Genomic DNA, 26,676 nt, shown 5'->3' with positions numbered 1-26,676 from the left:
ATTACTGTGGCAGGTAGCCTAGCGGTTAAGCGCGTTTCGCCAGTAACCTTAAGGTTGCTGGTTTGAATCCCTGAGCTGACTAGGTGAAAAATCTGTCAATGTGCCCTTGAGCTAGGCACTTAACCCTAGTTGCTCTGGATAAGAGCGTCTGCTAAATGTCAAACATACTCAACCAATTTTTCAACTCAATACTTCTTGTATTCCCCCCAAATTATAAAAAACAACAACATAAATGCACTGTAATTTAAGCAATTTTTCTATCTGCCTCTTGGCAAAATGTTTAGAATTGCAGGGAGTTTGTAACGGCTTTCGTCGGTGGAAGAAGGAGAGGACCAAAGCGCAGCGTGGTTAGTGTTCATCTTAATTTAATGATAAACAAAAAACTGAACACTTCAAATTCAAAACAACAAAAATGAAAACCGAAACAGTTCTATCTGGTGCAGACACACAAAGACTGAAGACAACCACCCACAAAACACAATAGAACACAGGCTACCTAAATATGGTTCCCAATCAGAGACAATGACTAACACCTGCCTCTGATTGAGAACCATATCAGGCCAAACGAGAAACCCCACATAGAAACAGAAAACATAGAATACCCACCCAACTCACGCCCTGACCACACTAAAACAAAGAAAATACAAAAGAACTATGGTCAGAACGTGACAAAGTTAGCTTGGGCTGGTGGGAGGAGCTATAGGAGGACAGGCAAATTGTAATGGCAGAAATAGAATTAATGAAATCACAAAAATGTGGTTTCCATGTTTGATGTGTTCGACATCATTTCCTTTATTCCATTCCAGCCTTTACAATGAGCCTGTACTCATATAGCTTCTCCCACCAGCCTCCTCTGGCTTGAAAACTGCTAAATGTTCTCTCCTAATTTTTATTTAACTATGCAAGTCACTTAAGAACAAATTCTTATTTACAATGACAGCGTAGGAATAGCTGGTTAACTGCCGTGTTCATGGGCAGAATGACAGATTTTTACTTTGTCAGCTCGGGGATTTGATCTAGCAAGCTTTCAGTTACTGGCCCAACGCCGTACTCACTAGGCTACCTGCTGCCCCCTATGCCAAGAGGAGGGCCTTAAAAGAGCAACTAATAATTTAGAAAACAGCCTATGTGACATCAATATGAATCAGAAACATTTATTCTACTGTCAAAATTTACTACAAAGTGTAAATAAAGTCAGTCTCACCCAAAACGGAGTTTTGTGAGACTTTTGGTCGTGACTGCATCGCAACACAAATTAAGTTTGGGTTGTTTCAAACCTGCCCACAGCTGGCAGCACACAAGTAATCATCAATTCGGAGTGTAGCTGCATGTGACCCAATCATAAAGCCCGTGGTAAATTTGGGTTCATGATGGATACCCCTATGGGGCTAGTTAGGGACCATCAATAAATTACACAATGTACATGGGACAAGATGTCAAAATTCCAATATCAATTTTTTTTCAATGATTTGAAAAACTCTAACCAAATGTAAATTGTAGAAATTAATTTACAAATACTGAAAGCATTCAATGAAAGAGCTAAAAGTTGCCTAACTAGAGTTAGGCTATCCAAAGTCAAACCAATTTTGCCATGGTCGCACAGCAGCTGGCTGTAGCAAATTGGCTAAATAATTTGTATAACTCAACCCACCTGCAAACACACACAAGAGTCACCCACATCAAACCACACTCTGAAACCAACTCACATTTGAATTCAGTCGCCCGAACCTTTAAAATGTTTCTTCCCAGGGCAGGGCCCAAGATTTGGTTCGTCCGGCAATGCACTGCCGAAGTCATAGTAAAACTCGAGTTGTGTTCTGATTCTGAGGGGGTCCCTGGTGGATTTGCTATCACAAAAGGGGTCCCCAGCCAGCCCCAAAGAGTTTGGAACCTTTATGGTGCTATATAGAACCCTTTCCTAAGGTTCTATAAAGAACCATTAATAATAAAGGTTCTATATAGCATCAAAAAATGGTTCCTCTATGGTTACAACACCTTTTGGAGCTGTATAGAACCTATTTTTATGGTTCTTTATAGAACCTTTATGGAGAACGGTTCTATAAATAACCCTCAATCTCAAAAGTTCTTTGTAGATAATTTTTAAGAACCATACAGGTTTTTTTTATATTCTCGTTAGCCATATTATATTATAAAAATTCCTTGGGCGTTATTGGGTTGATTGACAAGTGTGCAAATCAGGTGTGCAACATGTAAAACAGCTGGGGTTCCTTGTGGAGAGAATTGAAAAGTACAAATTTATACCATACATGAGTCTTTCACAAGACATGGCTACTGGCCGTTAGTCATATTTAATATATAACATTGCAACACAACATATTAGATACATTGGAATGGTTGCTTGCGCAAACATTTGGTTTGCTTGCACAAAAAAAAAGATGTGAGGAAACCACTTACCAAAATATTTGAATGTGCCACCACCCCTAAATTTTAATTATCACTAAAAGAAGAAAGAACCCTTTTCTAAACTGCAAAGAACCATTGAAGGGCTTCAACAGTTGATTGAGTCATTATGGTTCCACAAAGAACCATCGCCCTTACCAAAAAACACTTGAAGAACCCTAATTTGTAAGTGTGTACAGTTTGCAGTCACCATGGAAATCCCTAACAAAGCTATCTGTTTCACTTACTCAAAACAACCATGAAAAATAGTGAATTGAGAATTAAGAGGGAAGAGCTGCTGGGATCAAAGTCATGCTAAAGGCGCTACTCTCCTGCCAAAACTTGCAATCAATACAGGAATCTTCTCCCCTACAATGTTTGATTCTGGTGGTTGGTGTTTGTCTTGAATAAGACCCCCACTGTATGGACTTACTCACGGTAATGATGCAGCATCGGGAATGTGTATTCTTCTGACAAAGACCACCTCCATGGCCATGCAGGTCACACCTGAATAGTCATCTTACACCACAGCGGGAGGTGTTCTGTCGCTAGAGAATGCTGATGAGATGATATCAATGACTGTGTGAGTGAGAACCCTAATGTGCCTGTTCCTAAAAGAAAGTATATATTTTGTTTCTATTTTCACTTTTCACTGGGTTGATTGATTTGATGGTGAATTCATTAATTAGTGATAGGGTGTGGCTGCACTTGGTCATACTCAAGCACTTTGGTGTACATTTCAATTAAAATAGTGTATCTCTTTTACACCACCAAACTTTTTATTTTTACTCTTTGGTCCCCTCTTCACCTTGCTGTTACATTCGGCACCACTGTAAAACAAATACAAAACAACAGCACTCTTCAAGACAACAAAACAGCTTGTAAAGACAACACAGCTGTAGGCCTCTGGATCAAATTCGCCACAGCACCAGGTACGGCAAAGAACCTAACACAAAATGGCACATATTGTTCAATGACATTCAGTGTGGGGCAGCTGATGTAGGCTGGTGATACAGAGCTAACATGATTATCCTGAGCATTCTCCTCCTTGTTGCCGGGAGCGGGAGCTAGCACTGGCAGGTCTGGTTACACAGATTGGGAACAGAGTGTATCTCCACAGGGGTGTCAGACTCGCCAGAGCCAAAAGCGAAGATGACATGCAAGAGCTGAGGACAATGTCAAGGTCCTTTTTCCTCATCCCCACCCAAGTTCAGACACTGTAAGGTTATTTCTGAAGTTTGTGCTGAAGGTTTTGGGCTCCAAAGATCTTAATTATAGGTCATAGTGTACAAAAAGTGACCTTGACCTCTCGTTGTTCTGACTTTTAAGGATTATTATCAAAGTTAATCATGTATGTCATTAACTGAAGCTGTATGATCCTTGTTCCCATGAAAGTGTGTGTATCGGTACTGAAATTCACCTTAGGGTATCACACATTTCTCTCATCTCAGTTGTAGCAAACATTTCACTAATGTGTGAGACACAGTGGGTAGGTTGAGTTTAATCTGAATGGTAACCAACATTATGCCTTCTTGAGGATACTAAGTTCTTTCTGGTTATAGTGGCTAGTTTTCCTGTAGCTTACTCAACCAAAATCTGAATTCATCCAGGTCAAGACAAGTTGAAAATCATGTTAAATGTCTGAGTGAGTTAAGCAACTAAATATTCATGCCACAGTAGGACATTTCAAGGATTGTGATCGGGGATTAATTAAAGTAAATTACAATCAGTAGTTATTTAATGCCCATAATCATTAGTTAGGTTATGTTTTATTCACATGACTAGTCATCAGAAGTACTCTGTTAATAGGCACCATTATTCCAGAACATGAGGCATAGGATACATTCAAAGATCAAAATGAATCCACATTGTCAGAAGGTGATTTTCAGCTCGTGGAGCATTCTCTCTATACGGAAGCTCTGACAATACTGCTTATCGTTAATGGAGGTGAGTTCAGACACAGGTGCAGGATTGTGGCAAGATCAATGGGCTAAATAGGTCTAATCTAGAGGTTGCAATTGAGTTTAAATCAGAGTCCATGACACATTTGTAATGATCATTGCCTGGTCTAGCTGAGGGGGCCTTTTGAATCATTGAGCCATTGTCTGATCTGCACTTTCACCTTTATTTACAATGACAACCAAGCACATCAATAAACAACACATCAATAAACAACAATTACACTACATATCTATATACACATAAATTACACAATACATGAAAGCAAACACAAAATCAAAACACATTCATTTGAAACAAACATTCTTCAGTAAAAAGGCCCTCTAACATCCGCCTGAATTGCCCTAAAGGCACCAAATACATAAACTTGATGGACTTTTGGAGATCATTCCACATGAGACGCACAAAAAAACTAAAAGCAGATTTACTTAACTCGGTGAAGATTGAAGGGAACTCCAGGGTTAGCCGTCCCTAAGTCTGGTAACTTATACGTCTGAAGGTTAGCAATGAGGTAAGTTATGGTGGAAGTTCATGCAAGAGGCTTTATAGCCATGGTCCCGTGTGGCTCAGTTGGTAGAGTATGGCGCTTGCAACGCCAGGGTTGTGGGTTCAATTCCCACGGGGGGACCAGGATGAATATGTATGAACTTTCCAATTTGTAAGTCGCTCTGGATAAGAGCGTCTGCTAAATGACTTAAATGTTAAATGTAGACAAAAATAGCGTAATGCATCGATCTACAAGACTTCCAGGAGGGCCAGCCTACTTTCTGAAAGAAAATGCAATGATGTGTACTGAACCTATCACCCATAATAAAGTGCAATGTGCTATGATAAGGCCAATTGATGAAAGCCTCTGAATAAGTAATGAGTGATACACAGTGTCGAATGCTTTAGACAGGTCAATAAAAAGGGCAGCACAGTGTTTCTTCTTATCCTGTCTCTTCTTCTTATTCTTCTTGTGTGTGCGGGTGGGTGGAAATGGGGTTTCTGGGGGGTTTGGGGGAGGAGTGACTGGTGCCAGTCTTCACATTGCTCAGTTACAATGACATGGCTTGTGCTGAAGAGGACTCTAACATCTACGCTGACCCCTTATAACAGCCGTTGCCATGGTGACCCAACATAATTAACAAATGAAACACCTTGGAGTTCCTCAGCTCAGACACATCAAGGTCTGGTTGGTCAGGTGGAGAGAGGGGTGGACTGTAGGCTGAATCCCAGACACAATACTGGGTAGGGTAGAGGACAGGGGTGGAGCCAAAGTGGGACCCAGGTGGCCACTTGGAGCCAAATATAGTGTGTTAAAATGGGATCAGGGCACCTCTTAATCATCATTAGAAGGCTAGACACTTTACAATAATTTCTCTGTTATCATATTATACCATTTCCCAGTTCTGGCTCTTGTCATTTTTCCATTTACATTATAGTGAGGGTAGCAGTTGTAGCTTATTGAAATTCAGCTCATGATGGTTTGGTGAAGAGTCGGAATATGTTTTTTTGATGCTGTGAAAAATTCAACCACATACTGTAGGTTCCCTATCAAAAGCTTCTTTGAATAGTCATTTCTTATATAAACTATGGGAAACCGTTGCATTTTAAAATGTTGGTATTAATAATTTATCCCTCCCTCATAATAAAGCTGTTACTTAATTAAAGATGAACCGTTTGTTGTAGGTTATGTACATGTGTTGTGTTAAATTGTTTCTGTAACATTTTCAGTTGTGAACAAGGGTGTGATTGTAAAAGCTGTATGCTTCAGGTTAGCCTCGAGACTTCGTTGACAGACCATTGATAAGGTCCCTATCCCCACACCCAGCCCAGGACAAGGGCAGCCAATTCAGTAGATTTCACCTCCGAGCATGGCCTATGAGCATCGACCGAGGAAAGCAATTATAGCTCAGCTGTTCTTGTAAAGGGGACTTTCACAGGCAGAGAACCCCCAACCCTCAAAATTGTCAGATTGACAGAAAATATGAATGCTATTCTTTCATTTGTTCAGTTACCAACTGAAGGCTTGCTCTATTTAGGCTATGAAGATATAATTTAGCCTGAATAGACTATAGGCAATGTTGTTCTGTGTGTCCTTGGCTGTATGGGAAAAGATACTTATCATCGCAACAATAAGTTGAGTGTGCTATTACCCCATTCTATTATGTCTATGAAACCAATTGTTACATTAGAATCATTGGCATTAATCTATTGACCAATCTATGAATGTCAACTATCTTTCCTATTTGATACATTGAAAGGGTTTATATCAAACATCAACCTAGGATACCGACAGTGCACTTCCACCAGCAGAGTCTTTAAAAGCCTTCCTGTTCTCAGAACATCTTAAACATTAAACATGGACAACTCTTTCAGGGTGAGACAGTGGAGGCATCCAATTGTGCTATTAGTGAGGACAAGTGTTGAATGCTCCGAAGGCCTATATGAGGAGTGTTTAGTAGGGGTCCTAATTGGCAGGAGAAGGGTGTCTGATGCCATTTTTCCACATTGGGCTTGAAGGAGAGCAGCAGCTGTGATAAGATGGGCAAGAACAACAAACAGGAGAGGAGTGAGAGAGTGAGAGTTAGAGAGATTGCAGCTGTCTGAAAAATGTCTGGGAAATAACAAAAGACTAACTGTGGACATTAGGTTACCTATCTGTTAACCTGGAGGCTCATCCATGGAATACCATGATGTCACTTAAAGAGCAAGAGGGCTTGATGTATGGTTTAAGTCATTTGAAGAGGGCAACACCCTATTCTGGACTCCAAATGGAGGCATTTTGTTTACTGGCTCGTGTTAGTCTGTACACTACCACATATTTTTAGAAAGTCGAGTAGCATGAGTGGGGAAATAGTAGTATAGTGGGGAAAACACAGAGGCGGGTGCAAAACAGCTCTCTCTTCTAAGACAACATCACACACGCACAGCTGGGATGAAGGAACATGACTGATTATGCTTTTCAACCCTCCAAAAGAAGCCATATATTCAGGTTGTGCGATGATTTGATAACGGCCACGGTTGGCTGCGGTTCCAGAGCAGACAGGATGGGGGTGGACATGGGTGTTAAGCAGTCAAATTTGTGATTTTTTTTTGCCACTTCCATTATGACTGTCCTTGCTGGTGAGATCAATCACAAATAACATACATTGGTGCTGAGGGATTTATTGACTCATAATGAGATACAAGACGTCTATTAGAAATAGCATGTTAGTCTCTCACAACATGGACTAGGATCTGCCCAAGATACATTTTCTCATTCTAGAGTCATTAGTGAATTGTTGAGTGAGATTATTTGGGATATCCTACAGTACAGTGGTGTTAATGGTGTTACTACTTGAATGGTGTTGCCTCAGGTGAGTGGGTGGGTAAGTAAATACATTAAATATATCAAATTACTTGGCCTGTATTGTCTCTTAAAGCACAGAATGACAGGGGGTGACATGAGTGTGCAATATCTCACAGTTTTGCGGTTGGCCACTGTCTAGCCAGGAAACACCAGAACATGGGAAACTATTGAAATATACATGTGAAAAGAAACTGTAATGGCACTAAATATGTATAAATATGTTTCCACTGTCCATGCAAAAACAGGATAATATGGACATGACAGCATGATAAAAAAAAATATATGATTAAGAGTATAAGGTCACTATGATTGGTGATAAACGAACTACTGTTACAATTTAATTATTAGTTAGAATATAATATTTGTATTTATCATTATTTTATTCTTTGTCGTTCTTATTTCTTTCACAGGCATCAAAGTTGAAGCAGTCACCATCACAAGATCTGAGTTCGATTATTTTGTCTAGATAGGCTTCTCAAAATTGAATCTTCCTGTCTGGTTGGTCGTGTTTACATGGATGGCTAAAATGACAGCGTCTTTAGATTGGAGCCTGCAAACATTTTTATTGATTGTGTCAACCAGGGTTTATGTCAATCCAATTATCCCATTGGTAGCAATTGGTTAGCGTGTTATATACGCTATGTAAGGTGAGATCCGTTTTCTATTTTAGCTGCTATAGCTAGATAGCATAATTTGCTAACTAGCTCGCTGATAGTGGGTGGGGTTTCCATTAGCATTAGAAGTAGCATACTAGAGATGTTTTTTCTTCAATGTGTCATTTTTCAAATTTCTGTTAATCTCAGTTCATGTTATGTCATTGGTAATCAGGAATTATAGCTTTAACTAGCCACTTAATAATGTTGCACAGCTTGAAAGTTAGCTAACTATGCTGCTTAGCCTAACTGATAGCATGCTAGCTAACTGGTGTGTAAGCAAGTTTTAAACGTAAATGTAGTTTAATGGCAAACTTTAACACGTTCTTGTCTTCTGTAGGGAACACTAATATGGATGTAGTGAACTTTGCTTCCTGTGCCATTGGGAAATGCCTGGATACTTTTTGCCTTCTACTGGACTTGGTCATCTGGTTTGTGAATTGGCTAGGCCGACTTTTCTCCAACATGGGTTCATCAATGCACGACCTGCAAGTGGTCCCGAGTGGCTCCATCTTACTAGAATACTGGAACTGTGCACTGTTCTCTTTCCTCACTGTAACAGAGGTGGTCACAAGCACAGCACACGGAGCTTTCAATCTACTGGAGGGATGGCTTCAGACCTTAGGAGGGGTGTTCGAGAGTTTCAAAATGGTGGGCCACCTCTCTTCTCATGTTGCATGGCGCACCAAGGAGCTGCTACACCGCGGACTCCTGTCTGGACATACTGTGCTTAAACAGACTTGTGACGGTTTTAGCATCGCGTTCAGCCTCGTTCTCTACTTTGTCAACACTATCGTCAACATTCTCCTCATTGGTACCCAGAACTGCTTCTCTGCAATGGTAGGAGCCTGGGAGGCAGTGTCAGGCCCCCTGCATAAAGCCTTGGAGCTGGCCCTCACACTTCTCACCTTCCTATACAGCTGCCTGGTGGGCACCTCTGTACTGCTTTGGACACCCTGCCAACTAGCTCTTGAGTTTCTGGGCTCCCTCGGTCATGTCTTTATCACAGTATTCATGCTCAACATCTATGGCTTGCTCTTAACAGCGGTCATTGTTGCTTTGACCTTGCTATATCTCAACCCAGAGTTGCCTCGTCATGTGGCCCAGCAATGTCTTCACTTTGTCAACACAATCCCAGGAATGCTAAGTCTACAGAGAACCATCTATAGACTTTACCTGCTGGCCATGGAGCAAGCTCAAGCTCTTCAGGACAATGCTGCTGGACCACAGGCTATGGGGCAGGTGGCCCAAGCAAGACAGCCAAGGGGCAGAACAGTACAGCCTTCTGTGGACCAAGGTGGAGTGGGGCACCTAGTTCTGGATCCAAGGGCCCCAGGTATTCCTACTGACCATACAGGTACCCTTCTTCCCCCAGAACAGACTGGAAGAGAACAAGTGGAGTTATACTCAACACTTCAACACCTCGACACTAGGTGGGATGACATCAACCTTGACCCAGACCAATACCACCACCAGTCTACAACAAGGACTCCAGTGAAGCAGCAGCCTGCCTCTGGTCAAGGCAGCCAGGCCTCTCCAGTTGACACTGGCCTCCTCAGCCTATTGAAGGAGCATGAGGAGAGGAAGAAGTGTGTAATCTGTCAGGACAGGGTCAAGAACGTGTTGCTGCTGCCCTGCCGCCACCTGTGCCTGTGTCGCCACTGCTCGGCCATCTTGCTACAGCAGCCCCCCCAGCAGCACAGCTGTCCCCTCTGCCGACAGGCCATCACACAAACCATGGACGTCTTTCTCTGAGGGACCTGGTAGTGCACTTTGGGGTACCATTTCAGACATGCCCCCAGAGTTAAAGAGCGGGACACTGATAAATACATAGAAAGAAATGCAGCCAGTCTGAAAACAACTCCAGTTAGCATAATGGGGATGGCTTCAGCTTGACTTCCAATGGGCTTTAAAAGAGCTTCTGCCATATTACTTATTTATTTTGTACATTTTAGATCTACGAACACTGAAGGGGAAGACTTTAAACTCAGGATAATGAGTGATGATAGACCTCCACAATGTATAGCTGTGCTGATAAAACACAACTCTTGTCCACTGTCATGTAAAAAATGGTACTGTATGTATGGTGCCTATTTAGTGGGGTGGAACATTCAGATAGACATGAATTTTATAGAATAGCATTGACTGTAGAGTTTTGTTGGCTCTGTGCAGTACATTGCTATCAATGCTCTAACCCAAATAAGCCCATAGGGTTTCTGATGCTCACACTTTGCTTCCACCAGTTCAATTAATTCATATTGCAGCTTGCATTTTAGGCGTTTGGTCCTTTAGGTCTAGTTTATATAATGTGGACATATCCTTGATGGTTTTCCACAGTTGCACTAACTATATTGCACTGGCTACGAAGCTGCTGTGCTGGCTTGTACAGTGAACAAAATATTACGTTTGTAATTGAATAGACTTTGAATACTTCCAGTTCCATCTTTCAGGCACATACTGTAGGAGCGCTGCACCTGTACTGTCATATATTTTATATAGATAACTTATAAATGACTTATAGGCCTATAACAATGTATAAATTGTGAAGATGAGGAATAATCCCATTTGTTTGAGAACTAATAAATTCAGAGCGAACTAGACTAACACTGCTCTAATATATTTAAAGGAACTGTTTATCATCCATACTGTATATGTATACTGGCAAAATGTTACACTACCTTAAGTTTGTGTTATGATTTGATGCACAAGGTCATGCATTTTTCTATGTTTTGTACTTATAAATGTTTTTTTAAGTTATTCAGATACATGTGTTGTCTATTCATTACCCTTGTCAATGTTTTTGTATCATATCAAATAAACATGCAACAGGCTATGCCTTGTAGGCTATAGTTCCATATTTTTCATGTGTATATGCCAGTGTGTATTTATTCAGCAAAGCTGAAATCTACGGAAGTCCAGAGAGGACATATTCATAAAAAATATAATTCCCTCGTTATGTGGAGATCACGACTTATCTCATGATCACTACATACGAAAACAACTTTTGTTATGTTAGGCTTCTTGCAGACAGCCTACAAGGCAGCATCCTGATTTATCATTCTCTGAGGCTGCTATTGAATCTGATCAGCATGCCAGGAATATATCACGCCCACTCTTGATCATATACATAATGGACTGATTGCTAATCCGCCTGCAATGAGCTTTACCTATGAAACAGCCTAGAAGGCAGCATTTTGATTTACCATTCTCTGTTGAATCTGATCAAGCTCTGAGGCTGCTATTGAATCTGATCAGCCTTTCGGGAATGTAGCTCACCCACTCTGTAAATGTAAATATTATCCATAAAACATTAAGTGTCCCTTACAAGTATACACATATCAGTTATGCAAGCTAACAATTAGCATAGATAACTGGCTAGCTAGCTAACAAGGCTAACTAGCTAGCTAGTTCGCGCACAAGACTAGCCAAGTTAGCTGTGTTGTTGCGTGCTGTGGTCTTGGGGGTGGCACACAACCTGGGAGACCGTGCTGCCTGTCAGGTATCGTTCAGGTCTTAAATGTCTCTTAGCTCAAAGGTAAGGGACAATTAACTTGCTAACATTCTAACTTATAAACTGATAATGAGCTCCAAACACAAATGAAAGCATGGTTAGCATGAAATGTACCATCCCTTAGTGTAGCAAACAATAAAAATGTATGCATTGATCCACCATGGGCGCTGCCACCTCAGCCATACTGTCAATCTATCATCAATACCTCCACTCCTATTTATAGTTTCTCGGGATCTCAACAAAACAACTTTTATGTCGTGATAATGAGAAAATTGTTGTGATCTAGACAAAAAAACGTTTATGTCGTGATCATGGGAAAATGATTTTGATATCGACAAAACTATTGTTATGTTGTGATCATGAGATAAATAAATTTTCAACTCAACATAACGAGGGAATATTTTTTTTATTCATATGTCCTCTCTGGACTTCTGTAGAGATCTATATTTTAACCATCGATACAATTTGTCGAGGGTTGCGACTACATTAGTAACACTTCACCATACCTTTATTTGTCACATACTGGGGACTAAGCAAAACTGAAATGTTAACACCACTGCAGATGGTGTGTGTACGCCATAGGGCATGGTGGTAGACTATTCATATGCGTTTTATTCATTGACATAAATCTGGATGATGGATGTCTCACACACAGTGACCCCCAGATATTTTTGGCCAAGGAAATAAATATGCAAACAATGCAGTTTTAAGTGTTTCGCTGTTTTGGTAATCATATTCACTGTATGAGCTCTGATTTGTCATTGTGTCATTTTAATGGTACTGTGAGACTGGTGTGGGCTACAATGATCTTTCACCTGCTCCCCTGTCTACTATTCAATGTATGAAGAACAGTAGTTTAATACACAGCAGTTCCTTGGTTGAAAGTGCTTGAATCCAGGTTACACTGCAGTGCATTCTATCTGAGAAAAGTTTGTATTGGCTTTACACTTTATCCATCAACTAGTATGAAGCATTAAAACGTTCGTAATTGATTGAATGCCACCCACACTCAGTCATTACTACCCCGTATTATCATTTAAACACCATTGGGGAATTGAATTCAGGCCTTACGTTTTTCTCTTTCAGCACAAGAGAAAGGACATGAGGGAACAGCAGGGGGTTAAACTGCCCCTTCCTTAGTGGGACGTCTTGCTCTTGAGGCTGGGGAGTGGCCCTGTTCTGCCCTACCTCTCTCTGGACCAGCCGTTATTCCCCTCCTGACCTGGCACTGGGCCAGCAGGGTTGCCATTACGGGGCCTTAGTTGGTTCTGGGGGGATAATTGGCCAGCAGGAGTCGTCTCTGGACCCTCCAGGCTGAGTGACAACTAGGAGAAAGAGAGCCGCGACTCCCCGCGTCCGCTGTGACAGCTGCCTCACCCAGCCACTCATGCCTCGCCCATTGTCTGAGGTGTCCTAATAGCTGCCTATGTAGAATAAAGAAAAAACATGCACGTCTTTTCATAATGAGGCATATTTTTGGAGGGTTTTGTCGTGAGGTGCAAATTGCACATTCTCATTGAAAGGTTTTGGTGTCCCATCAGTTCATGCTGACCTCAAAATTGCCAACAGACTATTTGCTTCACCATAATTTCCTATCGCCTCAATGTACACAGTGGATACCTTTAAGGACACATTAAGGATACCTTTTCTTTCCATGACAGACTGACCAGGTGAAAGCCATGATCTCTTATTGATGTCACTTGTTAAATCCACTTCAATCAGTGTAGATGAAGGGGAGACAGGTTAAAGAAGGATTTTTAAGCCTCGAGACAATTGAGACATGGATTGTGTGTGTGTGCCATTCAGGGGGTGAATGGGCAAGAGAAAAGATTTAAGTGCCTTTGAACAGGGTATGGTAGTAAGTGCCAGGCGCACCGGTTTGTGTCAAGAACTGCAACGCTGCTGGGTTTTTCACAGTTTCCCATGTGTATCAAGAATGGTCCGCCACCCAAAGAACATCCAGCCAACTTGACACAACTGAGGGAAGCTTTGGAGTCAACATGGGCCAGCATCCCTTTGCAACTTCATATTAGGATGGTGTCCTTTATGTTTTGTACACTCAGTGTATATTCAAATTAGACCTCTTCAGAGACTGTATTCTATGTCCATCTCTAGCTGTCCATTGCCTGTCCGTAAAGTCAAGTGTTGGGAGTTTTGGTAACCATGGAGCTCCATATAGACAGAGAGAAGCTCGGGGGGGGGGGGGTCCTCCTCCACTCCCAGACTGCGGGCCAGGCAGAGCGGGTGGGTGCGTAGGAGGGCTTTTGTCTTCTCCTCTCCCTAACTCTAGTGGGCTGCCAGCCAGGATAATTCAATCTGTCACCAGCTGTCTGCTAGGCTGTACCAGGGCCAGTCCCTCCCCCTCACTGCCCACCACTCTCTGACTGGGTCAGGTCACACCCCAAAGGCCAAGGGATGAGCCTCTGTCTGCTGGGAAGCCCTGTTCCAGGTTATCCACAATTAAATGGTGGAAAATAAGCCTACTTACAAAGTAGCAAACCGTCCCTAACTATAGTATCTGTTTACAGGCACGATGCATCATGGAGTATTGGTGCTAACTATTTATTGAAACTACTGTATGTTGTAATTTAGGCAGTATGTTGCCATTTTTAATTGCTCCAAAAAGCAAATATAATGAGAATGTTTATTTATCAAGGTTCAGATCCTAGATAAATATTTTTCTATAATCACGCTTGATACTTTGTGTTAAGTTTTTTTTTTCTCTCAAAAGTCTGAAATGTTTCCTTATATTTTGCCAAAAAATTACAAGCTTGAAATTGGGGTTTCACAGTTATTTGGGAACAGAAGTATGTTTTAATTGATTTTACACTCAGGAAATTTGGAATTTTTTGCCACCGCCCCAGAAGACAGAAAATCCCTTTGAGGCAAAAGCCTAAAAAGTGATGGTATTGTTAGCTTTCCAGAATCCCTGAGCTGCTGCTATGAAATGACTAGAGTCTGCTTGTATTTGTGCCAGTCTTTTCTTTCAACCGAGACCTTTGAGAAATATCCCCAAGCTGTGAGCTGGACATCTAAATGGTAGGCAGAAACCACCTTGTCTCTATTGTCCTAGCAGTAAACATAGATCAGAGTATAACATCAGTGTAATTACAAGCTCAGGCTCAATAACTGGCCAGTAAAAACAAATAGAAAAGCTATGGGAACAGTGGTGTCTGGGGTATATGAAGGCGAAGGTTAACCAGTAGCCTTGTTCCATTAGGAGGCTAGGGAAAGGAGCAGCAGCAGGAGAGCAATGGCCTTTCAGCACCCTGGAGAGCAGGCCAGTGCCACCCCAATCCAATGACACAGTCTGTCCTCAAAGGGCAGCCACGGAGGAACAAAGGCTTGGAGACCGTTGGGAGGGGATACACAGGAAAATAAATGTAATTGAGCATACTGGATTGGGGAAATGTGTTTTGTGGCCAACAGAAATTCCCAATACAGTTCTGTAATTGTAGGCATATGACAAGGAAAACTATGGTGGAATCAATTAATTCTATATCAAAATACACGACATGACCAAAAGTATGTGGACATCTGCTCATCGAACATCTCCTTCCAAAATCATGGGCATTAACATGGAGTTGGTCCCATCTTTGCTGCTATAAAAGCCTCCACTTGTCTGTGAAGGCTTTCCACTAGATGTTGGAACATTGCTGCAGGGACTTGCTTCCATTCAGCCACAAGAGCATTACGGAGGTCGGGCACTGATGTTGGGTGATTAGGGGTTCGATGGGGTTGAGGTTAGGGCTCTGTGCAGGCCAGTCAAGTTCTTCCACACCAATCTGGCCAAACCATTTCTGTATGGACCTCGCTTTGTGCATGGGAGCATTGTCATGCTGAAACAGGAAAGGGCCTTCCCCAAACTGTTGCCGCAAGGTTGGAAGCACAGAATGGTCTAGAATGTTATTGTATGCTGTAGCATTAAGATTTCCCTTCACTGGATCTAAGGGGCTTAGCCCGAACCAACAGGCCCAGACCATTATTCCTCCTCCACCAAACTTTACAGTTGGCACTATGCAATCGGGCAGGTAGCGTTCTCCTGGCATCTACCAAACCCAGATTCGTCCATCGGACTGCCAGATGGTGAAGCGTGATTCATCACTCCAGAGAACGTGTTTCCACTGCTCCAGAATCCAATGGCAGCAAGCTTTATACCACTCCAGCTGACGCTTGGCATTGCGCATGGTGATCTTAGGCTTGCTCGGACATGAAAAACCATTTCATGAAGCTCCCGACGAAAAGTTATTGTGCTGACGTTGCTTCCAGGTGCAGTTTGGAACTTGGTAGTGAGTGTTGCAACCGAGGACAGACAATTTTTACGCGCTACGCGCTTTAGCGGCTGAGCCATTGTTGCTCCTAGACATTTCCACTTTACAATGACAGCACTTACAGTTGACCAGGGCACCTCTAACTGGGCAGAAATTTGACAAACTGACTTGTTGGAAAGGTGGCATCCTATGACAGTGCCAAGTTGAAAGTCACTGAGCTCTTCAGTAAGGCCCTTCTACTGCCAATCTATGGAGATCGCATGGATGTGTGCTCGATTTTATACACCTGTCAGCAAAGGGTATGGCTGAAATAGACAAATCCACTAATTTGAAGGGGTGTCCACATACTTTTGTATCTATAGTGTTTGTGGCTAGACTTTTATTCATTTCATTTAAGAAATGTTTGTTTCAACTCCACCAAAAATGGCACATAGCTGGTGAAAGAAGGCTACGCTTGGCTACTTCAGAATGCTGTTTGACTGTCTGGAAGAAACTTAAGCACCTAAGGTGAATAACAAGCATAGTTTCTGCTGCCTGCATTTTCTGGTTGCTATAGGAACGTGAGTGTAGTTGAAACCACAGAAACCCTGAATTTGTGTAATCATTGCTTGAGTGTGGGGAACTCATGCCAGGGTTATTCCCCATGTGCCATGCTGAATAAAGATGAATTCTCTTTTTAATCCATGTTCTGCCAGCCACAAGCGTACTGAAACATACTGTACCCTCAGAGTTTTTTTAATGTGCCTTTTATGTCCATGTAAGAATTGGACAGAATATATTTTTTATATAAATGTGGATATTTGAGTCTTATGCGTCTATAATTCAACTTGGCCACTATGTAAACCTGAGTGGGACCAAATTGTGTACATTTCTCAATGAGGAAATAACTAGCTAAAAGTAGCAAAAACGATTTAGCCAGTTTTGTTTAACCAGCAATTTATGTATGCATAATTGAGCAGCTATTTTCCATTGATTGGCTGCATAAATTGTCCATGTAAGTTTAGCCCAAGGAGAACTTTCCACAAGCACTATTGATCATCCATTACTCATAAACTTTATGATCTTATCTCAACATCACATTTTCTAAAATGACTTACCAATAGATGGAAGCACAATGGAAACGGACAAGAGATCATAAAGAATTGGAACTACCTGATTTAAAAAATAAATAATATGTTTGCATATTCACACTACAGGCCTTCTGTAATCACAATTGTAAATTGTTCAACATGCTCTTGAACAGTGCTGGAAAAAGTACCCAATTTTCATACTTGAGTAAAAGTAAAGATACCTTAATAGAAAATGACTCAAGTAAAATTGAAAGTAACCCAGTAAAATAATACTTGAGTAAAAGTCTAAAAGTATTTGGTTTTAAATATACTTAAGTATTAAAAGTAAAAGTATAAATCATTTCTAATTCCTTATATTAAGCAAACCAGATGGCACAATGTTTTTTTATTTATTTACCAATAGCCGGGGGCACACTCCAACACTCAGACATCATTTACAAACGAAGCATTTGTGTTTAGTGAGCCGCCAGATCAAAGGCAGTAGGGATGTTAAGGGATGTTCTCTTGGTAAGTGTGTGAATTGGACCATTTTCCTGCTAAGCACTGAAAATGTAATGAGTACTTTTGGGTGTCACGGCAAATGTATGGAGTAAAAAGTACATTAATTTCTTTAGGAATGTAGTGGAGTAAATTTTTTCAAAAATATAAATAGTAAAGTACAGACACCCCCCCCCAAAAAACTTAAGTAGTACTATAAAGTATTTTCACTTAAGTACTTTACACCACTGTTCAAATAAAGTCAAATTCTTTCCCTTCTTTTGATCTCTGAATCACATTTGAGTTACTTCACTATGTCAGTATTCACATTATGCAATTTAACTGAAAATAAAGCTTTAATGTCTGTAGCTACATCAGCATAAGACCTAGCCAACCGTAGAGAAACCTCTGACTAGACCCACAATATTGATCATACTACCCTCCTTGCATATCATGACATTCAAGACCAATCATAGTGGCACTATAGATTGGGATGTTAAAATGTCACCCCTGAAGAGTCACTCTTCTCATTGTGCGCAGGTCAAGAGTAATAAGGGCACCAAGCAAACCTGCACATACTCAAATCAGCATTATCCCTGTATCCCCCATTGCACTGAGAAAGAGCTCTCACTCTATCACTAAACTAATGGGGTCTCTCTTCCCCCACTCCACCCTTCTTAATCACCCCATCCCAGATTGAACTTCATTAACATTGCCCTCCTGCCTCACTCACTGGCTCCCTATCTGACAGAAACACTATTTCGGGCCCACTCAGGGATAGCTGCTACTCTGCAGCCCTGTCAGCAATGTGTCCTGGCTGAGTGAGAAGGTGGAAAAAGAAAGATAAGTTATTTATCAGTGGACTTGAGCCCCAGTGTAATCCAAGAGTGGCAGGGTAGGGAGAGAGGGGGATTGGGGAGATGCAAAGAGGGAATGGGAAAGAAGGGGATTGAAGAGAGAGGAAGAAGGAACGAGAGAGAAAGGTGGGCTTACAGTAGGCAGCCGGTCCAGTCTTCCCATTCCACCCTACTGATGAGAGGCTCCATCCCTGCGTCCTTGGGCTCGTTTGGGTGCCCCCCTGCTGCTTTGGCTTTAACGGGAGAGAGAGATGAAAGAGAGAGAGAGAGAGGGTGGGGCTGCTAACCCAGTCCCCCCCTCCCCCATATTCAGACCCCTCACTGCTCTCATCCTTTTTATTCTGCTCAGGCTCAGTGCCAGCCCTCCAGCAGCACTACTTCTAAGACATGTCACTTTTTGGGAGAGCAGAACTACTGTACAGTATACTCTATGTACCATAACATTCACAATAGTTGTATGGAAATTTGGCAAAAATGTAATACATTTTTCAGACGGTACCAATTCTTTGTGATCTAAGTTTCCATTGTGCATACTCACATCTACTGCATCGGATAAATACTTAGTGCTTTTACACGTCTTGGAATTGTGAGGTGGCTGTGGAACATTCATACATAATAAACCACAAAATTGATATGCTGAGTAGACTAAGATGTGAAAGTATTATTTGAACTTTATTTAACTAGGCAAGTCAAAAGGCCTCCTGTGGGGACGGGGGCTGAGATAAAAAATAAAATAAAATGACAAAACACATCACAAGAGACAACACAACACAACATAAAGAGAGACCTAAGACAACAACATAGCAAGGCAGCAACACATGACAACACAGTGTGGTAGAAACAAAACATGGTACAAACATTATTGGGCAGACAACAGCACAAAGAAGGTAGAGACAACAATACATTACGCAAAGCAGCCACAACTGTCAGTAAGAGTGTCCATGATTGAGTCTTTGAATGAAGAGATTGAGCTAAAAGTATCCCAAGGCGTCAGAAATCAAAAGAAACCAGACATACGTCTCATGTTTAATTATGAGCATGAAAAGGCTGGAACCCGACTTCACAGACATGTTATGCTACTTTGATGTTACCTGACTGGATCCACCACAACAGGCTAACAATTGATTCAAATAATTATACAATGAATTTAGAATTGGGTTGTGTGCATGCATGTAAATGTGCATCTGGACATACTGAAAAGAAAAAAATAATTTTGTGAACAGAAACTCTTCACCAGAACATGTTGGATGTCCAATGCATATTGCCTTGTTTGGAGGGAAATCTGTACACCTATTTGAATGTACTCTCTGCTGGTAAAATGTAGGCCAACATTCAATTAAATGTGTTTTTATTGTACTTTTTAAACATAGGAATGTAATTATAGCCTGGTATCCATTAACAGGAAGGACCCTTTGTGAATATGGAGCCTGGGGTTCCAGCCATGGACATCACACAACTGTATGATCACTGCTGGGACTCCCACCAAGACCATACTGTCAGAGCAGCCCACTGTCAAACCAGCTACTTATCAGTCAGTCAACATCATACAGCATTAGATATCACAGACAAGACTGCATCTGACAGAGAGACCATGATGAGAAAGGATTGGAATGATTTAAATGATACCGGATTTAAATCAGATGCGATTGCACAATTACACTTTTATTCATTCAAAATTATTAAAGTGTTGTACATTTATAATGATTTTGCCAAAAAGATATTACGGCAAAGATATCAAAAATAATTCACACTGTACAATGGCACTGCTTGGTCAATTTACATTTGAGATGGCAATAACAAACCAATGCTTCCCCCTTGTGGTGACTATGGCTCCAAAGTTCATTCACTAATTAACATACATTTATAAAAAATTATTTTCAAAGATCCAGAGTTAAGACTGGGAGATAAAAAAAAAAAAAAAGACTAACTGCTTGAGCCTCTTACTACTCAAATTGTGGATAATATATTTTGAATGTATAGAAAACCATCAAAAAGTAAATGTATCAAACCAAAGATGAATTATGGTTTAAAAGCTGCTCACATTCTTGTTTGTAAGACTTGTCTGACAAATTGTATAATTGTTAATACATCCAAAAGGCATAGAATTCTATTTGTCTTATGTCTGACAGAGGGCGCTATTCCAAGTCAGAATTTTGCCACACCTGCAACCTACCCATCTCACAACACCACTAACAAGTATTTTACACCATGTGGGTCCATCCTACTGACGAGTCCTCATCCAGTCTTTTGCTTTTCTTATTGATCTCTCCAATGACAGCCTGCAGTTTCTTGACCGACTGCATCATCACACAGAAGCTGTTGTGAAAGCTGCCCATTCCGTCCTTCATCCATGCTGCCTGTAGTTCTCCAATCCATCTCAGGATCCCATCCAGCTGCTCTTGGACCTCTCTTTGCTCCTCAAGTTCAGCCAGCAAGGCCTGCCTGGCACACACTTCCACTTGGTACGCTTGTTGCAGCTCCGCCAGGGAAGACTCCAGCTTAAGAACCTCCTCTAAACGTTGAGGGTACTTTTTGTGTGGCTGGTCGTCAGGCAGCAACACATTAGGCGGGACTGAGAGGACGTTGTTGACCAAAACGGTTTCCATGCGACCAGACAGACGCTTGAAGCGTTCCTGAAGGAATATCTGCAACTTTTGGGTGCATTCTCTTGCCCTTAAACGTAGTTGCTCTCCATTTGGTTCAGTCCCGCTTAGTTTTCTCACGAACACCGCTTCTATGACAAGCAGCAATTCATTCAGGCAGTCCTGAAAGGCACTGTATACTCTCACCATGCAGGTCTGAGGGGTGAAACCAAAGAACTGTGCCTCGTACAGCTTGAGGGAGGAGGGAGACATTGCCTCCTCTAGAAAAAAAGAAGGCAGAATATTGTATTTACATTGGGATGCACAGGGTTCATACATATTTTGACAGATAGAATTTCCTTGACAAACTGTTGGCGGCATTACCAACAATTGGCGCTTCCTTTTTATACGTACATAAAAAAGTTAGCGTAATGTGGTATCGACACTGGAAGGCTGCTCTCTGATCCCATGCACCATTTCCTGTCGTTATGCAAGGCACTTAAACACCCCCCCCCAAGTACTACATTTGCACACACTGTATATAGATTTTTTTCTATTGTGTTATTGACTGTATGTTTGTTTATCCCATGTGTAACTCTGTGTTGTTGTTTTTGTCGCACTGCTTTGCTTTATCTTGGCTAGGTCGCAGTTGTAAATGAGAACTTGTTCGCAACTGGCCTACCTGGTTAAATAAAGGTGAAATAAAATAATTATTTTTTAAAGTAGAATACCTGTTACGCAACTGTATAAAACATGTGGTCAATCCTCAGTGTGGAGAGCTACTGGGTGTGCAGGCTCTTGATTAAGCCCTGCTTAAAACACATCTGAGACAGTTTATCTAGGTCCGGTTGAGCAGCTAATTTCTAAAATGTGGTTTGTTAGAAGGGGACTGGAATAAAAGTCTGCACACCCATTAGCTCTCCTGGGTGATGGTTGACCACCCTTGATTGCAACAAAATAGGTTTTATGCCTTTTGAAATAATTAGCTCATTCAATATATCAAAGATCGAATGGCTATGGTAAGCTACAAATCGCTATATTCAGCTAAAGCAAGCCCACATATTTTCTTCAGGAAATGTACCTATTCAACTTTAGTCAAATTTACCTTAGAAGTGTTTACATTCCAGGCTGACTAGCGTCTATTGAGTTGCAATGTCCCATACATTTGATCCCCAAATCAACTGCTAGTATCTACAAAACAAGTTGAAGCCACATAATCCAAAAGGCCACATCAAATATTTTTTCCCAAAATAACTGTTCGTGATTCACAAATTATTATTTTCATTCACATGATTCGATTCAACGCGATCGAACCAAATCCCAGCTAATGCAATGGCAAAGTGAATCGTTCGTTTCGTCAAAAAGAATAGTTTAAATTATTAATGAAACAAGCAAATTGTTTAAAAAAAAGCAAATCAACTTTGTATGGCCTTATTTGCAAGTGTCGGTGGATTTTTTTGGGGGACATGACGAGAACAATGCATACAAATAATAGCTAAACAGCTAACTATAGGGTACAATATATGTTTTTGAATTGGCTACCTAGTTAGTCTGTTCTCTATAATATTTTATAGGCTACGTCTGTCTACCTGCTGCTGCAATGTGCGACTGTCTCTCTCTCCTTGGGCAAAGGTCCACTCTTCTCGCACACATGCATAAATTACTATTATATATTTTTTTTATGTAACTAGCAAGTCAGCTAAGAACAAATTATTATTTACAATGACGGCCTACACCGGCCAAACCCGGACGACACTGGGCCAATTGTGCGCCGCCCTATGGGACTCCCAATCACGGCCGGTTGTGATACAGCCTGGATTCGAACCAGGGTGTCTGTAGTGACGCCTCTAGCACTGAGATGCAATGCCTTAGACCGCTGCTCAACTCGGGAGAATCACATGCAAGTGATGCGCGCAAATAGACACTAAAGTGTCATGCTGATCCTGGCTGATATGTATATTTTTTATTTGATTGATCAAAAAAATTTAAAATTTGCCTAAATAAAACCACATTAATATAAAATATAGAATTCATTTTCAGGACTTTTCAGATTTTATAATTTTACCAAAACGTTTCCAGGCCTGGAAAACTATTTTAAAATGCCATGACTTTTCATGACAGTACAAACCCTGGATGGAGAACTGTATTTATATTGGTTAATCCTGCGGTCTATCTATTCCTTCAACGACCACATTGGAAATAGGGCCCAAGTTCTGTACAAGTTCCTCTTGGCTCTAATGTGCTTTGTACAAATGTAACCAGTCAAAACATGTACAACTGGCTCATTCTCTCCTTTCCCCTGGTTGTAAAATGTGTTGCTGATATATAGAAAAGAGTTCAGACATTATGATCTGGTTGGATAACATCAACAATAATCACTTTTTATAGTTAACCTCAGGTTTACAGCAATAAAACTACAATCAACTGACCAAACATTCCTGTACTGTAGTTAAAACTACCTAGCTAGCTAGCTATGTTGTTTCACAAAATATGTCATGCAATAGCTATTAAAAATACAGTATCACCTAGTAAGACTACTACTCTGTTCCAGCTGGCTGATGGGCATTAATACACTGAACAAAAATATATAACTGCAACATGTAAAGAGTTGGTGCCATGTTTCATGAGCTGAAATGACGCCCCCAGGTGGTGAGGGTAGGAAACAACATCTCCACCCCGCTGAGCCTCAACACTGGGGCCCCACAAGGGTGCGTTCTCAGCCCTCTCCTGTACTCCCTGTTCACCCATGACTGCCATGGCCTTGCACGCCTCCAACTCAATCATCAAGTTTGCAGTGGTAGGCTTGATTACCAACAACGATGAGACGGCCTACAGGGAGGAGGTGAGGGCCCTCGGAGTGTGGTGTCAGGAAAATAACCTCACACTCAACATCAACAAAACAAAGGAGATGATCGTGGACTTCAGGAAACAGCAGAGGGAGCACCCCCCTATCCACATCGACGGGACAGCAGTGGAGAAGGTGGAAAGTTTTAAGTTTCTTGGCATACACATCACGGACAAACTGAAATGGTCCACCCACACAGACAGCGTGGTGAAGAAGGCACAACAGCGCCTCTTCAACCTCAGGAGGCTGAAGAAATTTGGCTTGTCACCAAAAACACTCACAAACTTTTACAGATGCACAATCGAGAGCATCCTGTCGGGCTGTATCACCACCTGGTACGGCAACTGCTCCGCCCACAACCGTAAGGCTCTCCAGAGGGTATTGAGGTCTGCACAACGCATCACCGGGGGCAAACTACCTGTCCTCCAGGACACCTACACCACCCGATGTCACAGGAAGGCCAAAAAGATCATCAAGGACAACAACCACCCGAGCCACTGCCTGTTCACCCCGCAATCATCCAGAAGGCGAGGTCAGTACAGGAGCATCAAAGCTGGGACCGAGAGACTGAAAAACAGCTTCTATCTCAAGGCCATCAGACTGTTAAACAGCCATCACTAACATTGAGTGGCTGCTGCCAACATACTGACTCAAATCTCTAGCCACTTAATAATTAAAAATTGGATGCAATAAATGTATCACTAGTCACTTTAAACAATGCCACTTTATATAATGTTTACATACCCTACATTACTCATCTCATATGTATATACTGTACTCTATACCATCTACTGCACCTTGCCTATGCCGTTCGGGCCATCACTCATCCATATATTTATATGTACATATTCTTATTCATTTCTTTACACTTGTGTGTATATAAGGTAGTTGTTGTGAAATTGCTAGATTACTTGTTAGATATTACTGCATGGTCGGAACTAGAAGCACAAGTATTTTGCTACACTCGCATTAACATCTGCTAACCATGTGTATGTGACCAATAACATTTGATTTAAATTTTTTATTTGAAATAGACATTTTCCATATGCACAAAAAGCTTATTTCGCTCAAATTGTGCACACATTTGTTTACATCCCTGTTAGTGAGCATTTCTCCTTTGCTAAAATAATCCATCCACCTGACAGGGGTGGCATATCAAAAAGCTGATTAAACAGCATGATCATTACACAAGTGCAGCTTGTGCTGGGGACAATAAAATGTGTAGTTGTAAAAACAATACCACAGATATCTCAAGTTAAGGGAGCATGCAATTGGCACGCTGACTGCAGGAATGTCCACTAGAGCTGTTGCCAGAGAATTTAATGTTAAGTTTGTTTTAGAGAATTTGGAAGTATGTCCAACCAGCCTCACAACAGCGGAGGCACACGCGCGGTCTGGTCAGCATGTAAGGGCAGCCCTTAGCCAATGTATATTGGCCATATACCCCCTTGGGCCTTATTGCTTAAATAATTGTCATGGCTAACATATCACCATGGTGAAACTTGCACTACTGTAGATCTGCAATAATTTGATGGTCAAACTTGCCAGCCAACGAGAAAAGCAAGGTGAAACAATTCAGGCATTCTTGAAAGTCAGAACAATCTTTTATAGCTTTAAAAATATATTTCGCAAGACATAGGCATTTTAATAGTTAAGGTGACATCACGTGTCCCGCGTACATTGAAAATGATTCGGCAATCATAATATATTCGAAAAACACCGTTTCGATCATCACTTGTCACAATAAAGAAAGTTCGCCCTCTGTCGAACAGATAAAAATGATGTCGATCTTTAGTTTAGAAAATGTCTCCCATCTGCCGTTTCTATTACACGTCGCAATTACATGTATTTTGTCGAATAAACCTGCGTTAATGGAAACCTGCCTAGGATTTGTATTAAAGTTACTTTATGGGGGGAGCACTGATATAATTACGGAGCATTTTCTAAATTCAAACGAATAGCCTGCAACTAGACATGACATGACACTAGACACGTTTAGAAGACACTGGTTGTCTTCCAATTGGGAAATTGAGGAAATATTGAAAATTCCCTGTGCTACGCTAAACATTAGCTACCTAACATGTATCGGCTAATGGAAGATCACATTAGGCCGTTACAGTCTACTAGTTAATCACGTAAGCCACTTCTAAACACCTTGCCGACCTAAGAAACAACGAGGCTAGCTAGTAGAGTCAGATGAATGATCAATATCTTTGGAGTAGCTCGTTAGTTCACGTTAGCTGGCTACATAGTCTATTACGATGACTACGGACGCGTCGAGGAATGCATTTTAGTACGAAACACATACTATTGGCGTTAATGGATAGGCAACAATTTACATATACTGGAATGGCTATTCGTAAACAATTAATACTTGTCTTATTATTTTGCCCCTTACCCTCACTGGTTATGTACTCCGCCATTTCCAAATTTCCCGCGCCCTTTTTGTCTGTAGTCGTCAGCTGGTACTACAAGATGTTGCATTCACAGTATCGCCGTCTACTTTTCTGGCGGAGCACATAACACATCGTTGGTTGAATTTAGAACTCCGTGGATGAACCAGGAAGAGACAGGCTTTGTGGACCACAAGGCACAAGTACCATTGTGGAGACCCAAGAAGCCCAACGACGAACCATATCAACATTTTCACTCACAACAATTAAAAGGCATTAAAGTACAATTTTATTTTTATTTTGTAACTATTTGAAATAGACCAC

The 26,676-nt window shown here is 41.3% G+C and overlaps 2 protein-coding genes and 1 long non-coding RNA gene across 3 annotated transcripts; 2 read left to right on the top strand and 1 right to left on the bottom strand.

The window, feature by feature from the left end:
• Positions 1 to 8,117: 8,117 nt before the first annotated feature.
• LOC139531588 (E3 ubiquitin-protein ligase RNF26-like) lies at positions 8,118 to 11,210 on the top strand. Its single transcript, XM_071328177.1, has 2 exons — positions 8,118 to 8,340; positions 8,687 to 11,210. Exon 2 carries the CDS (start codon positions 8,698 to 8,700, stop codon positions 10,099 to 10,101), a length of 1,404 nt encoding a protein of 467 aa, XP_071184278.1. The 5' UTR covers positions 8,118 to 8,340; positions 8,687 to 8,697; the 3' UTR covers positions 10,102 to 11,210.
• Positions 11,211 to 11,766: 556 nt separating this feature from the next.
• LOC139531592 (uncharacterized) lies at positions 11,767 to 14,554 on the top strand. Its single transcript, XR_011666397.1, has 2 exons — positions 11,767 to 11,881; positions 12,944 to 14,554. It is a non-coding gene; the product is annotated as an uncharacterized lncRNA (long non-coding RNA).
• Positions 14,555 to 20,173: 5,619 nt separating this feature from the next.
• LOC139531582 (protein MIS12 homolog) lies at positions 20,174 to 26,499 on the bottom strand. Its single transcript, XM_071328166.1, has 2 exons — positions 26,358 to 26,499; positions 20,174 to 21,395 (listed from the first exon to the last, which is right to left on the bottom strand). Exons 1-2 carry the CDS (start codon positions 26,380 to 26,382, stop codon positions 20,734 to 20,736), a joined length of 687 nt encoding a protein of 228 aa, XP_071184267.1. The 5' UTR covers positions 26,383 to 26,499; the 3' UTR covers positions 20,174 to 20,733.
• Between the last annotated feature and the right edge of the window lie 177 nt (positions 26,500 to 26,676).

Source organism: Salvelinus alpinus, chromosome 1, assembly GCF_045679555.1.
Source record: "Salvelinus alpinus chromosome 1, SLU_Salpinus.1, whole genome shotgun sequence".
Classification (NCBI taxonomy): Eukaryota; Metazoa; Chordata; class Actinopteri; order Salmoniformes; family Salmonidae; genus Salvelinus; species Salvelinus alpinus.
The sequence above is the reverse complement of the archived record's forward strand: the minus strand, read 5'-3'. Positions and strand labels throughout refer to the sequence as shown.